Raw genomic sequence first — 16305 nt, forward strand, 5'->3', positions numbered from 1 at the left:
AACTGTAAAGTCTAAAGTGTTGGCTTTCTAAATGTATGTTGGTTATGTGTCTATTTTCAGAATGACTTATGAGCAGCAACCATTTATGGTAGTTTAAATAAAGCTGAGACAATATAAAATATAAATATTAGATGAAAAACTACACAAAAATGATAAATGTTTCCTTGGCAACTACCTGAATAAATTAAATAACTTAGACATACCACTGAAGTACTAAAATGGCTGAAAACTGAAATAAGAAATAAATATGTGTAAATGTTTCTAGTTTTCCTCTTCACTGTCCACCTCTTTTTACAAAAACCTTTATATTATTACATTAATTTATGCTATAATAAAATAAAGTAATATATAACAAAATAAATTTAATAAAATAAGGGCAATTTTTTTTTTAGTTTAGTTTGGGTTTTTAAATTATTATACTTTTTTTAGTTCTCCAAAATTCTCCTTTTTCACATTAAAATTTTATTTTTCCTTACAATGTTTTCATGCTCTTTCCTAATATAAAATAAATTAATAATGAAGACAAAGCAAGTATAAAGTGGACAGGAACTTCCTTTGCCGTCATGAATAGTATTCACTAGGCCAAGTCTCTAAATCAGTGGTCTCAAACTGCTGGCCCATGGGCCATTTACGGCCTGCCCTTCCCCTCTACCTGGCCCATAACTGATCTCAAAATAAAACATAATCGCGTCACATAAGCGGCCGCGCCGCATTCTCCTTCTTTCCAATGCGCTTTCGCTCCAGTGGCGTCTGTCGTTGCTATGCAACCATGAGCCGTGCTCTCAATCGCTTCTATTATGAGCGCGCTTGCCTAAATTACAGTAAAAGCACTTGACTTTAAGGCACAAGCGCCGATTTAAACCACCGAAACGTGTCCGATGCAGCCATTAAACGTTACCGATGCTCAAACGGCATCTTGGACAAATGTATCTCAGCTGTGTGAGCAAAAATGCTGCCAGGTGTCTGGCAAGAAACAGAAGAGTGTACAAATGTATTCAGGGATTGTATTTGTTCAGTACAGTGTTGTTCAGTGCAAGATTTTAATGTTATTTAAGCTAACATAAAGTAAGGGAAAATACTTCCACTAGATGTTAAAAACTAATAATGTATGTAACAATGAGAGGTTTTTATTTTTGGCAAAATAAAGTTGATATATTTAGCTCTATTTTTTTGTTTATTTTTGACCCCTCCACACCACAAGTGTTGCTGGTTTTGTTCCTAAATTACTAATTTTTATTCCATGCACCTTGTTGGATGTGAGAAGTTTCACCAGACTATTGCAATTAATAGTATTATATTAGTAGTATTATATAAGTATATTAGTAGTATTATATTAGTAATATTATTGTATAATTATATTACACTCTGTAACAATGAGAGAGACACTGCTGTTTACATTTTAGTATGGTAAATAAAATATTTATAGTATACGTATAAAAATATTTTAGTAGGCCTAATGAAATTTGAAGTAAATGAGAAATAATGCAAAGGAAAGTACATTTTCTGAAATGTTGCGCTTTCTTGCAGTTGAATGTTTATATGGCCCTCCTATGAGTTGTCAATCACAGAAACGGCCCCCCGCCAATTTGAGTTTGAGACCTCTGCTCTATATAATTTGATCTTCTCTATTCCATTACAACTATTTTATTTAAGCAAAAAGAAGCCCTTTATAAAAACAAAAACAAACAAACATCAAAACACATTTTGATTAAATATCACAACTTTTCTAGTCCAAGCCAACTCATTACAGCATTATTCCACCACTTTCTCCATACCTTTCGTATTGGCTTTTTATTTTAACTACATTCGTTAGAAATAAGAGCAGGACTTCCTTCGTCTGACAGAAACTTCCCATCATGCACTGCTAAGACTGTAGCCAATCACTTTCTCAGTAGGGGTCTCTCACATTCTCCTGCCGTTCTGTCTCGTTGTCTCAAAACCCCCTGCCGCGTTCAGATCTAATTTGCTGGACCAGACCTTTTAAATCAAACTGATGGAGTCTCTGACTGATGAATCAACCCAAGCGTGTATTTTTAACTGCTCCTTCAATGGCAAGCCACTCAATCTCTTCACACATGGGCCGTGAGAGGGTTTCTTATCCGACTGTCCCTTCAGAGCCAAATCGGTCAAGAATCCTTTTGCATTGACAAGTGGCTTCATACAGATTTAAAGATGACTACTGTGATGATATATTTACCAGTTAGGAGTGATTAAAGGAGCCATAATTGACACTTTTTCATAATCATTTAAGTAGGAATATTTACGATTCCAGCCACAATATGACCTTCGCGTGCAGATATTTCCAGGCGTCGATATCCATGACAATCAAGTGTCTAAAATACTCAGGTTGAGCTTGTGAATTTCTATAAAGCATCACAGGTGGCTCTTGATACTGCACATCCCTCTGTGCTTTTGGATGTTATGTCTATATTAATCTCCATATGCTCCTAGCATATGTATTTTTTTGAAATTACATGGGAATATGGAGGTATGGGAACACGCTAATGAGTTAGATCTCAACCGGACGGCATCTGCGAGCACAACAGTTTCAATAAGAAGTGATTTTTAATATCAGAATAAGCAAAACATTTTGTTTTAGAGAGCTTTACTTGTCATACCTGTTTCAGAAGAGTGTAGTTTGATCCATCCAGGCTGATTTTTCTGATTTCATGGTGATCTGCAAGAATAAGAAAAGGCTCCTCCGCTGGGAAAAACGCCCAAAACAAAACAAACAAACAAACAAAAAAAAAACATTTAATGCTTGTTATCTACAAACCATTGTCTGTCTTTAAACCTATGAGACTATAAGTGAATAAAAAATTACTTTGGAATTTGGTACTTGGATTTCAAATACTTTAAAAAGCCTTTAAATATGTGTTTGTATTGCTCTACGGATTATTCTGTGTACAAGACAAGACTGTAACTTGAGTTTGATGACTTGAAATCGATTTCCTGTGAGCTGCCAGCAGTTGAACATCCACTTCCTGTCAAGACTGGGACTTAGACATGCCAGTCATTTGCAAACAGAGCTTTATTACTTGAGTATGCTTGTGTGCAAGTGCTTATGGGCGTGAAGGAGAGACACAGACAAAAATGCACTGCAATTGTACCATGGTACAGAGACGTATCAGATGGTAATACCATGGTATTTTTATGTATACTATGATACTAATTCATACACTAATTCATATAGTATATTGTACTTAAAAAAATCATTCTATGAAAGATCATTCTTCTATGTGCAATTTTATGGATATTATTTGACATTACAAACATTGTGTTCAAGGTCATGAAACTAAAACCAGCTTAATAGACATAGAATTAATGTGTAATATTTCTACATACACCAATCAGGCATAACAATATGACCACCTTCCTAATATTCTGTTGGTCCCGCTTTTGCTGCCAAAACAGCCCTGACCCATCGAGGCATGGACTCCAATAGACCCCTGAAGGTGTGCTGTGGTGTCTGGCACCAAGATGTTAGCAGCAGATCCTTTCAGTTGCGAGGTGGATCAGACTTGTTTGTTCAGCACATCCCACAGATGCTCAATTGGATTGAGATCTGGGGTATTTGGAGGCCAAGTCAAGACCTCAAACTCATTGTTGTGCTCTTACTGAACCTTTTTTGCTTTGTGGCAGAGCACATTATCCTGCTGAAAGGGGCCACAGCCACCAGGGAATACTGTTTCTATGAAAGGGTGTTCAAGGGTGTTCTAAGCTTAGGTAGGTGGTATGTGTCAAAGTTACATCCACATGGATGGCAGGACCCAAGCAATTTGAGGTACAGTAGTTCATCTGTTGGATCGGACCACACGGGCTAGCCTTCGCTCCCCATGTGCATCAATGAGCCTTGGCCGCCCGTGACCCTGTCGCCGGTTCACCACTGTTCCTTCCTTGGACCATTTTTGATAGATACTAACCACTGCAGACCGGGAACAGCCCACAAGAGCTGCAGTTTTGGAGATACTCTGACCTAGTCGTCTAGCCATCACAATTTGGCCCTTGTCAAACTCGCTTAAATCCTTACACTTGCCCATTTTTCCTGCTTCTAACTAGGGATGCTCACATTGACTGTTTAACCGTTAACCGAAAGTAAGAATTTTAACCGATTAATACTATCAGTTAAACGTTTTTTTGCTGTTTGCTGCATGGTTAAAGAAAAATATGCTATATATACATATTATTTGTTAACTCGCGGGGCGTTTCACACGTGCCAGACATATTTCGCTAAGCAACAAGCAAAATGAAGAGAAGTACTGACCATTTCGATAGAAAGGGTCAGGCGCGCCGTTGGCACGGGGGACAGGGGGATCAGGACCCCCGAAGTTTTGAAAAGACAGAATTCGACCCCCGCACTTTTGATAAGGGCTGCTTCAATCAGTCATTCAAATCAACCATTTTCACGTTTCTGTGAGCTTTCGTTCATAAATAATCAACTGTTTTGTCGCAGATGTGAAGAAGAGGAAACACGCGATCTCCAAGCAATCGATCACAGCGTGCTAATGTTTTAGTACAGGTCGATGGTATATAAATCGTGGCCGAACGTTAGCGTTTGTCAATCAAGCCAAACCGTCCATTTAGAAACCGAGAAATTTGACACTTTAAGGTAAGAGGCTGATCTCTCAGATTGACGCGCGAGCTGGCTTGACTGAAGTTTTCGTGAGGATTTGTAGTTTATGGACTGTTTTGAGTTCGGTATCTAGAAAGTTAAAAGCATTGATGGCATCTATAAAAGAGATATCTAAAAGCGAAACGAAAATTATTGCCTCGACCGGCGACACAGTGGGGAGGACGCACGAGAGGAGACCTGCGCGTTTAATTGGTATGTGTATAGCTACTGTAATACTGCATTTACAAAGCTTATCAGTGGCATGCACTTTCTGTTGTTTATCTGTTCTATGCTTTTGTTTGCATGTTAAAATAAACCCGTGGAAGACACAGACACTCGTCAATTTTATTTTTTATTTAATACCATAGCCTATATATGTCATATTATCATCATATAGGCTATACAATATTATAATCTTATCAGTTAACGGTTAATAATCGGATAACGAGCGTCGGTTGTCGGTCGAGAAATTTAACCAAATGAGCAACCCTACTTCTAACACATCAAATTTAAGGACAAAATGTTCTGCCTAATATATCCCACTCACTAACAGGTGCCGTGATGAAGAGATAATCAGTGTTATTCACTTCACCTGTCAGTGGTCATAATGTTATGCCTGATCGGTGTGTATATATGTTTTTTCAAATATCAATTGTTATAAACTAGCCGGGTAACAGGGTTGACATTTTAAGACACTTTAAAAGATAACTATAAAACTGAATTTTCTTTAGACAAAACATTGTTAAAACATTAAAACTTATTTTAAATATTATATAATCATAGTTTAATTGTATTACTAACATGTCAACGGTTCTGATATTTTAAAATACTTTAAGAAAATGTAAAAAAAATATATATATTTTAAATGTTATTTACTGTAATTATAATTATATTTTAATAATATTATATTAATTAAAAATAAATATTTTTTTCACTACACAATATGGCAACAGGGTTTATATTTTAAAACACTTTAAAAAGACAGCACAATAAAAATGAATTTTCTTTAGAAATTTTTTTTTTTTTTTAAAAATCAAGTATTTTATTATATAATCATATTTTAATAATATTACTAAAAATAAATATCAATGGTTCATTATACAGTATAATTGTAAAGGGGTTTATATTTCAAGATACTAAAAGATAAGGCAAACAATGTTTTGAAAATATATTTTTTAAAACATTACAAATTATATTAAGTATTCTATAATTATATTTATATTTTAGTTATTTTGTGTTATATTACTTAATAAATATAATTTTTTTAATAAACAGTATGGTAACAGGGTTGATATGTCAATTCACTTTAAAAAGATAAAGCAAAAAATTTAATTTCTTTAGATAAAAACACTTTACATTACATTATTATTTTAAATATACAACTATATTTATATTTTAATTATATTACTAAAAATAGATATCAACTCTTCACTATACAATATCATGGTAGCGGGGTTGATGTTATTAAGATAATTTAAAAAGATAATTTTCTTTAGACAAAGCATCTTTATAACATTAAAGCTGCTTATATTTCAATTATATTATATTACTTGAAAATATCAACTTTGAATTTTACAATATCATGGTAAAAAGGTAGTCTTTGGAAGTTTTTTTTAGTGGCTTCTTTGCATGTCAGTGGTGTTTGCGAGCAAGCACTAAATGAGTGTATGTAAATGTGTCTTTCTTTCATACAGTAAATAACTCCGGGCAGATGCCATATGTCACACCTGGATCTGCTCTTAGCCAATCAGAGCTCATCTCCAGCTGAAGAACTAATTGTCTTCAACCTCCTGTTGCTTTTCTTCTAAATATAAGTCGCAACAAGGATCAGTATGTGTGTTCCTGCCATGTGGTTCGTTTCTGCTCAAGTTTGACAGTAAAATCTTTGTGAGGGTCCATGAGAGCTAATTCACACCTGTGCTGCTGAATAGAGCAGAGGTACCTGAGAGAGACCTGCAGCTGTGCGGGTTACCAGCGGGACGCTGGTATCCATCGGCACACAGGCAGTGGAAAGATCCGTAGGTGTTGATGCACTGGTGACTGCAGGGAAAGTTCTCTGAACATTCGTCCACGTCGATGCAAGTCCTGCCGTCGTTCTTCAGACGAAACCCCGGCCAGCACATACACTACAAAAAAAAAAAAAAAAAAAAAAAAAAAATTGTGGATGAATCTTAAAAAAATCTTTCAATAACATTTTTAACATGTCTACACAAAACAAAAATAAATAAATAGAAGAGAAAGTGCATTTCTCAGAAACAAATATTGTTTGTATGCGTTATATTTTAACGTTTTCAAAATAAAATAAATCAATTATTGTACATAAAAATAAATAAATGATGTTATATAAAGCAAATATTATGAATAATTATTATTAGAATTAATATTTATTATATTTAAACTATTTTTAATTAACATAATTAATTTAATGGTCATTAAAAATATGCAAAAATTATTACAAAATTATATATACATATGTCATTCTCCTGCTGTCATCCTCCATGTCATTCTCCTGCTGTTATAGGTTTTATTGTTTTATTTATTATGTTTATTACATTTTATTTTCTTAAGCAACTTTTCTATGTGACTTTTGGGTGAAATATGACCATGGGAAATTTTCTTGAAATTCACTCTAATAAGAAGTTAATGGACAGGAAGTGAGCAGTGAAACAAAACGACGCTTACAAAGTTTCTAGCTCATTAGTTTAGTCATTAGTCCTTCATTATTACTATGCTTTACATTTTAATTGTGCTGTAACAGAAGTTAAAATAAGCAAGAAAAACACAACTATAGTAAGTCTGGAGCCGCCGTGCCCTTGACTGCCTGTTTTTAAAGTCAGTGTGGCTGTCAAAGGACCAGGCCAGTATTCTGAGACGTCTGCCAAACGAGGCTGTTCGATCTGCCACTCACTGTGTGTGTGTGTGTGTGTGTGTGTGTGTGTGTCTGTGTTTGTGTGTGTGTGTGTGTATTATTCTCCCACCAAAAGCACACTCTGTGCCTTACATGTCATTCTCCTGCTGTTCGCTTAATCATCTGATTTTCTCAAGCTTTAAATATCTAGCATACACATTTTAGCATGCTTGTTTATACATTCAATGGTAAAAAGTTGTAAAATGACTGAAAATCATAACATTTTCTACGGATTTAGCGCCAAGTACTATAAACCTCTGCGGAATGCAAAAACATATATTATTACTTTCGACGATTTGTTTGCGCAGACTTTTCCAATATTGTTGCAGCAGCTAAAGCCTGCTAATGAGGTTTACCGAAGATTTGCAGGAAAAACAAAAACATTCTTTTGTATTCGTAGGTCGTCGTTTCGTCTCTCTTTTCCAATTGTGGATGTTTTTTGTGCGGAACGAACCTGAAGTTGAACCAGACACTTAATTGGTGGAAAGAAAAACCTCATGCAGCATGAAATATGTGCTCTCTCACACACCTTGTATCCCACGGGTAGGTCTTGACAGTCCTGGGTACAGCCGCTGACTTTACGGTTTAAACACTCATTAACGTGGCAGTTCCTCTCATCCGATCGGTCCCCGCAGTCGTCATGCTGATTACACACACTTCCCAGTGGAACGCAGCGGCCGTTTGCGCACATGAAAACCGAACCGTTGCACAAACTTTCTAAAACATGGAGCAGCGAGAAAAAAAAAAAGGGAGAGACAGAAATGGACAAAACCATCAGATGACAAAGAGCTCAAGTGGTTACTAGGGTGTGCTGGGTGGAGTGTAGCACGTTTCTATGCCCTACCTAGAGTTACTATGCGGTTGCTAGGGTGTTCTGGGTGGTTTTTAGCATGTTGCTAGATTGTTGCCCACTGGTCCAAGTCAAATTAGTGTTTTAAAGTTGTGCTGTAAACATGTTGTAAACATCTGAACTGAATTTCCCCTCAGAAATATAAACATAAAATGTTTCTTAATGAGCTTGGCTGGGAACAGTAATGGCATCTGTTAACATTAATGGCATATGTTTGCCCTGAAACCAAAAAATGAAGAACAGAGGCGCAGCAGTTTCATCAGCCCCTCTCTGCCCACCTCAGGTGGCACTGGCAGGGGTACAAGACGCAAACGGGGAGGACCAGGTGTTCTGACAGATCCCATATGGGACAGAACCCTAGTACCTGTCAGTCAAATGGGGTGCGTGACACACGAGAGGGACTCGCCTGCAGCGGAACACTTTGGGTTGATTGGCAGCTCGTCTGATTGGTCCAGACAGTCGGGGAAGCCGTCACACTCCCATTGGGCTCTCAGTAAACAACGCCCATCCGCACAGCGGAACTCCTCTTCTTTGCATAAACGGTACTCTGGAGAGAAAGAGTATGACAGGAAGGACTTTATAACAATAAGGCAAAACGTTTGAGCAGTTACTGTTTCAAATGTGTGATATATCAGTCACTATATTCCTGCGATAACCCTTATTATTGAGATAAAGTTAATATAGAATTACAAAAGAAAGAAATATTGTCACTCAGTTGTAAAGGCACAATTGCAAGATATGAAATAACAAATCAAGTCACAATACTGAGAAATATTCACATAAAGTCACAATGGGAGACAAAGTTGCTAACTGTGAGAAATAAAGTCACATCATGATATATAGCCATATTGTGAAAATAGTCAATTGCAAGATATAAGTCATATTGTGGAAATGGTCACAAGTGCGAGATATAAAGATATATTGTGAAAATATTCACAAATGCGAGATTATAAAGTCATATTGTGAAAATCGCCAAAATCACGAGAAATAAAATAATATTGTGAAAATAGTCACAGTTGTGAGAAAGTAACAGAAAAAAGAAAAATAACAGAAAAAAAAACCCAGAAAAAAATTCATGATATCAAGTCACAATGGGAGACAAAGTCTCAAATTGCAAGAAATAAAGTCACATTGTATGATATAAAATCATATTTAGAAAGAAATCACTATTGCGAGAAACAGTCACTGTGAGAAATCACATTTTCAGATATTAAGTCACAAAAAGTTGTAATTATAGTTATACTGAGAGAGTAAAAGTCACATTTTGAGATATAAAGTCGGAATTGGGATTTACAAACACAATTTTGATTAAAAAAAAAGTCGCAATTATGAAAAAGGTTGCAATTACGAAAAAAAGTAACATTGCAAGATTTAAAGTTAACTTTTGAAATATAAAATTACAAAAATGGGACATATAAATACAATTATTAGAAAAAAGTCACAATTAACATTTTCAAAAAAAAAAAGGTAAAAAAAAAAAAGTAAGACCATTGAAATGTTGGGCATTATTTTAATGATAGCTACACTTTTTTTTCCAATCAAATTCTCATTACTAAATTAAATTAAACATACATATATTTATATATTTTTATATCATCATGGCAGTATTTGTTGAACTCACTTTAATTTACACAGATTTAAAGGGTTACTTCATCCAAAAATGACATTTCTGTCATTAAGTACTCACCCTCATGTCGTCCCAAACCCATAAGACCTTCGTTCATCTTCGGAATACAAATTAAGATATTTTTGATGAAATCCGAGAGTGTCTGATCCACACACAGGCAGCAATGACATTGCACCTTTTGACATCCAGAAAGGTAGTTAAAAAAATGGTTAAAATAGTCAACGTGACTACAGTGGTTCAACCCTAATGTTATGAAGCAATGAGAGTACTTTTTGTACGCAAAAACAAAACAAAAATAACGACTTTATTCAACAATTTGAACTGTTGTCATAAGTAGTGAGCTCATAGCAGGCTTCCTTGTTTACATCCAAATGCCGGCTCATTACTGGCCGGATCTTGTGTCAGCATCACATGTATGCATTGTGCTGCTCACGTGAACAGCCTCGGCCAATACTGAGTTGGTGTTCGGACATAAACAAGCAAGCCTGCACTGAGTTCACTACGTATGACAATGGTTCAAATTGTTGAATAAAGTCGTTATTTTTGTTTTGCACACAAAAAGTATTCTCGTCGCTTCATAACATTAAGTTTGAACCACTGTAGCCACATTGACTATTTTAACCGTGTTTTCAACTACCTTTCTGGACGTCAAAAGGTGCAATGATGTTGCTGCCTATGTGTTAATAATTTCTTAATTTGTGTTCTGAAGATGAACGAAGGTCTTAATGAGTACTTAAGTGAGTACTTAATGACAGAAATTGTATTTTTGGGTGAACTAATCCTTTAAAAAGAAAAAAAAAAACTTATTTTATGCAAAAATATAGTTTCTCATTGTCTTTCTCTTTTGTAGTGAAATGTGAGCTGGACAGGTGTGTGAGATTCATCTTCATAGGTAAAAATAAAAAAGCTGAACAGATGTATTTCAGTTAATTATTATAAGCTAGTATGTTTATTCTTAGGTCTGAGGTATGGAACACTTAGTTTTGTACGTATTCCAACCATTGAAATGTCCAATTAATGTTGTGCCAACATAATTACACCACATTAAACAGGGTGCAATGGGATGGTCATTTTCGGTAGAAACTAATGAATCGAGAAACAGAAGCTACTTACCGCATTCAAGAGACTCATCAGAACCATCTCCGCAGTCGTCGTCATGGTCACACACAAAACGCCGCGGGACGCAGTTCTGGTTCCGACACTGGAATGTGCTGTCAGTGCACGTGTTGTTTGGAGCTTATAAAAGAGAGGAACAGGAAGAAACAGGAAGTTAGCTATGTGTTAGGATAAAAGGAGGAGGATATAATAGACACCCGAGTCCAATTATTTTGGTTGAAAGTCGGAAAACTCAGGGACAGCAGATAAAAAGACGTCATTTCAGGTAAATCTGGCACCTTAAAATCCAACAGCGGTGTTAATTATTGTGCATTAAAATAATAAAAAATAAATCAAAATACAATAAAAAATGGATTTTATAATAATAATAAAAAAATTAAAGAATTAAAGAGTTAAAGAATTGAAACATTTTAAAGTTGTCAACAAAACTAAATTCAAGCATATATGCATAAATATAAGAAACATATATACCAATATATAACATATGTCCAAATATATAACTAATACATTAATTTACTAGCTTCATTAATATTGCAAAAAGGAGCCATCATGTTACTACAATGTGGTTTGAGGTGAAAACAGGAAATGTACAAGGACGTTGCTAGTTTTGTAGAGGGAAATATCATGGTTGAAATTACCACAGCCAGCTACCGCTAGTTCATCGCTGCCATCAGGACAATCTCTCTCCCCGTCGCATAACCAGTTCCTTGGTACACAAGCGTATGATCCTGGGCAACTGAACAAGCCAGGGGCGCATGTTGCTGAGCCTGCCGAGAGAGAGAATCAGAAAGAGAGATCGAGAATCTCAATCTCAAGCCAACATGCTGCAATGTCATTAATGAATATTCATGTATTTAAAAAAGAAAAAAGAAAACCTTCCTCCAAGTAAATAAAAGCTTTAAGCATTGTTATAAGAACTTTTTTAACAATCTGCTTGTGTTTGACCTTTGTGAAAATTGAGTTTTTTTTCAGAGTCCATTTGTTAGGAGCACAGCATGGCCATAAATTCGCAACTATGATGAAACCGCAGGCCAATTTTTCTTCCCGCCTCTTTCATGTTGATTTATATCCTTCCTCTCAGAGGAAGTCTTTCATTGTGTGGCCTAAATGCAAATTCATGCTTCAGAGTTTTACCGCAAATTTCCTCGCTTTCGTCCAATCCGTCACCGCAGTCGTCCTCCCCGTCACAGAGCCATTGTTTGGCGATGCACTTGTTTTTTGAGCAGGCGAACTGATTCCAAAGGCATGATGAATCTAGAAGGGAAAAGTTTGAACTTTGAAAACAAACTCAAGGGAGACCGTAATGACAAGTAAAGAAACAGTACAAACGAAAATTTCGATTCTGTCATCACTTATGTTGTTTTGAACCACTTTGAAACTAGTTCTTCCAAAGAACACAAAATATGATGCTTTGGAAACATTCACGCTGCTCTTTTCCAAATAGAATGGGTCGTCAAGCTGTCAACAGTATTCAAATTTACAAAATATTTTATGATATGGTTCAGGGAAGTTAGAAAATCATAAGGGTTTGAAAAGACATGAGGGTGAATAAATAATGACAGAATTTTGGTGGGAATTATTCCTGTCATTATTTAAAACTAAGAAAAAGAACATTTATACCCTATAAAAAGCAAAATGGAAGAGAAAACATTTATGAATCCATTCAATAGTTATACGTTTGTTTGTGAACGCCAAATTGAGTGCAGAGGGTGGCCTCTAAAAGCTCTCTTCGCCCTTGTTGAGATTAGAGATTCAACTTTGGAAGACGATCCTGCTAGCAAGCACTTTTAAAGTAATTGTCCACTTGCATACGCACGCGAGCGAGCCACGAAAGGTGCAAGCAAATATGCCCCTATCAGCAGTCTGAAAGTTTGTTTGCGTTTGCCATCGATTTTGTGATATCTGGGCAAAGCCAACAGGGGCTGAAACAGAGAGACCAAGGTCAGAAAGAGAAAGGTGTGACACCTAAAGGCTGAAGACAATGAAACTGAAGAGGATGAATAGTTAAATGAGGGTGATTCTTCAAAAGCAGCCATAGGGGAGGTCTCAAATGAACAAATAACCAAAATGAAAGGTGAAAAAAGCACTGGAGCATTTGTCAAGATCAAGGACATGGAAAAAAATCTGTATTACTTCTGATTTTGGGTCAGTGATTATGAGGGCGCCGAGTGGTCCAGAGTTGCGCTGGCTACATGGGAGCTTCACTCGCAGATCAGAGTTCTTGTTCAGAATACAATGCTTTGAAGCTGAACCAAATGGATTCCTGCCATGGGGTCAGGACAGAAGCAAAGCAATGACTGGTCCCAGCAGGAAAGCAGAACTTCCTAGAACTTCCTACCTTAATGTTGTGCTTACTACGGAGATACATTGGAGAGTTTGAGATGGAGAGAAACATGAATGTCTATAAGGTTAATAATTATACAGTTATTATTACCGCAAGGTGTGGATGGAATAATCCTTCACCTACTCTTATACAATTTATAAATTTATCCTAACACAGGTCTTCTAAGCTTCTCTCCCAAAGAACAGCCTGAAAACTAAGTGTGTTGGTTTACGTAGACATGAATTTCAACAAATGCAAAGAAAGTGAGTAAAAGTGTTTCTTCATTATTTTTACTAAGAATTATAAAGATTTTTTTCTGTATAATTCTTAGTAAAAATAATGAAGAAACGTTCGTATTTCACACTATAATTGTTACTGTTTTTGAAATGCATCTTTACGCACAACTGCCAGCCTGCATGGAGAGCATCTTGAGACTCCAGAGACACCAGGACCTTCAAATACCTGTTTGCTGCTCAACACTGGCTTTTTTTTTTTTATAGCTGCCCTTTTAATACAATTAATTTTTTTGACAGGAACTTTCATTAATAAGCCTTTATCTGACCGAGTTCTGCTGTGCTCTAAATTACTCACAAATCTATCAGATAATTTGATAATCTCCATTCAGTTTCACAAAATATTAGTTGTTTTCATGCCTTTTGCACAACATTGCACCATTTCGCGCTTTTCATCTTCAGAAAGATCCTTCTTCCTCCCCATATTATTGCATGAGAACTGTGACTTGCTTAACAATGTGGAACAACCTCTAAGTAGGGTTTCCACAGACCTGGCAAATTATTTTGTCTGAGATTGATACCAGTTATCTAAAAAGACATGGCTAAATAAACAAACATACATTTTCTTAGAAAAACTAAAATCTGAATGTTTATCCTACTGAAATCTTACTGATATGTCACTTGCATAATAATTTGGAATGCGGTGTATAGTCACATTGTGAGATATAGTAACAATTCTGGGGAAAAAAATCATAACGAGAAAAATGAAGCCACATCGCAAGATTTTTAAGTCACATTTTTGGATATAGTCACAATTGGAGGTATAAATTAGCAAAGATTGTAAGGTTGCAATTTTGAGAAAAAAATTAAAAAAAATTGAAATATGAAGTAAAAAATGGGGCTTATAAACTCGCAATTAAAAGAAAAAGTCACAATTACTGAGGTGGAAATGAGCTTCAATAAAATGCAGCCATTCATCAGGAATTTAAAATAAAAGAATAGGACAGAGTAGACTAGAAACAGACTTGATGATAACTGTAATGCTGTAAAACCAGGAATGTCAAGCAGCTAAATTCCCACATTTAGCACTTACCACATACTAGCCGTGACAAGTGGATCAATAGAGCAAAATAGCACTTACGCTCTAATGTAGATGGTAGCGCGTGACTAGAAGATAAATAAAATCTTTAGACGTGAATATATTCATTAGGATGACATATAGAGTGCAGAATGTGTCCGGCAGGCATGATTAGTTGATAAATGTAAAAAGGTGGCGCTCACCGCATTGAAATTCATCGGCTCCATCCTCACAGTCTTTCTGTCCATCGCACAACCAGACGCTGGAGATGCAGTTTCCACTGGGACACGCAAAATGGCCGTCCTCACACGTATGGACTGCAGAGGCTGGGAGAAAAGCCAAAATGGGGACAATGAAAGATTAAAGAAACCTGTAGAAAACCATCAGCGATTCCTACTGCCTGATATTACCAAAGGGTAGGTTTGCTAGGTTCACTCACCACTTCAAGAAAAGGATGAGAACATGCTGTAAACAAATCAACTGTCTGACCTCTGAATGTCTACCTCAACTTCAACCATCCAGTTTGTTATCTGTGGTTTTATATGTGTGTTTGGTTTCTGACTTGTACATCAAGGTCATTTTAAACCTGCAACATCTGCAACAGTGTACCTTGATTGGAAAAACCACAGCAAAGGTCAGAAGCTGAATTGCCTTCATATTTTTTAATTTCTATAAGACTCTTCTGCAGTTGAGTTTTAAAAAAAACACACTTTTTTTTTTAGCAAACATTCCCAGAGAATCAATGCTAGCAACTTTATCTAACAATCACATATTTATATAGTGTATTTCTGCCTTCAAGACCTCTAGGGAAGCTCCTACTTAACGGAGAAGTTTGGAAATCATAAATGGGTATTTACAGGAACTTTTGTGTCCCAAGGCATTGATTTTTATTAAAACATTTATCTTTTGCTGTATAAAGACATTAAAACTGCCTAGAAAACTGTTTACCATGGTATAATTTGTATTTACTACTTTTCAAATTCCTTTATATATTGTATATTTTGTTTTACTCTTTTCCAAGATCCAAAGTTTTCATTTAAAATCCATATAAAAATAACTGTGCTAATTTTGTGTGAATATTATATAGTGTGTGTGTGAATTCATATATATCAGTATCAACAACACAAAAAATGTCAAAATTCACAATTATACCTCAATTATGATTGTTAGCAACCCTTTTCCAACATGATTCTTTCATTGACATGCCCAAACTTGCAAGTTTCAAAGAAAATCCAGAGTTTCCAACTTTTAATTACGACATTATTCATAAATTCTGACAGGGCCGTAAAGATCTGCACAAAAAATTCTACATAATTATCGACTTCCAGAGTTGTGTTTTACTCATCCGAAAGGATTATTAAGTCACTAAATATTCTCAGTAGGACCTGGGCCTTCTACATATATCATAAATATCTAAGCATATTACTGTCAAATATTTGGCAGGACTCAGTGTGATTGAGTCAAAAAAAGTCTGCGTTTTAGAGCATCATAAAAGGCACTAGCGATGTGAGCCGTCACTGCACCGCAATGCAAACTTTGTAAAAATTCCCTTTGTTTC

General features: G+C 35.8%; 1 protein-coding gene across 1 annotated transcript in view; it reads right to left on the minus strand.

Moving 5' to 3' along the window:
* Positions 1–16305, minus strand: part of lrp1ba (low density lipoprotein receptor-related protein 1Ba) — a 297751-nt gene that overhangs the window by 73887 nt on the left and 207559 nt on the right. Inside the window, exons 50-57 of the mRNA XM_067398603.1 lie at positions 14951–15073; positions 12248–12367; positions 11752–11880; positions 11111–11233; positions 8777–8917; positions 8050–8237; positions 6555–6738; positions 2619–2704 (exon numbers count right to left, since the gene is read on the minus strand). Coding sequence (XP_067254704.1) covers positions 2619–2704; positions 6555–6738; positions 8050–8237; positions 8777–8917; positions 11111–11233; positions 11752–11880; positions 12248–12367; positions 14951–15073 — 1094 coding nt within the window. The remainder of the gene's footprint in view (positions 1–2618; positions 2705–6554; positions 6739–8049; positions 8238–8776; positions 8918–11110; positions 11234–11751; positions 11881–12247; positions 12368–14950; positions 15074–16305) is intronic.

Source organism: Chanodichthys erythropterus, chromosome 10, assembly GCF_024489055.1.
Source record: "Chanodichthys erythropterus isolate Z2021 chromosome 10, ASM2448905v1, whole genome shotgun sequence".
In the NCBI taxonomy this organism is placed as follows: domain Eukaryota; kingdom Metazoa; phylum Chordata; class Actinopteri; order Cypriniformes; family Xenocyprididae; genus Chanodichthys; species Chanodichthys erythropterus.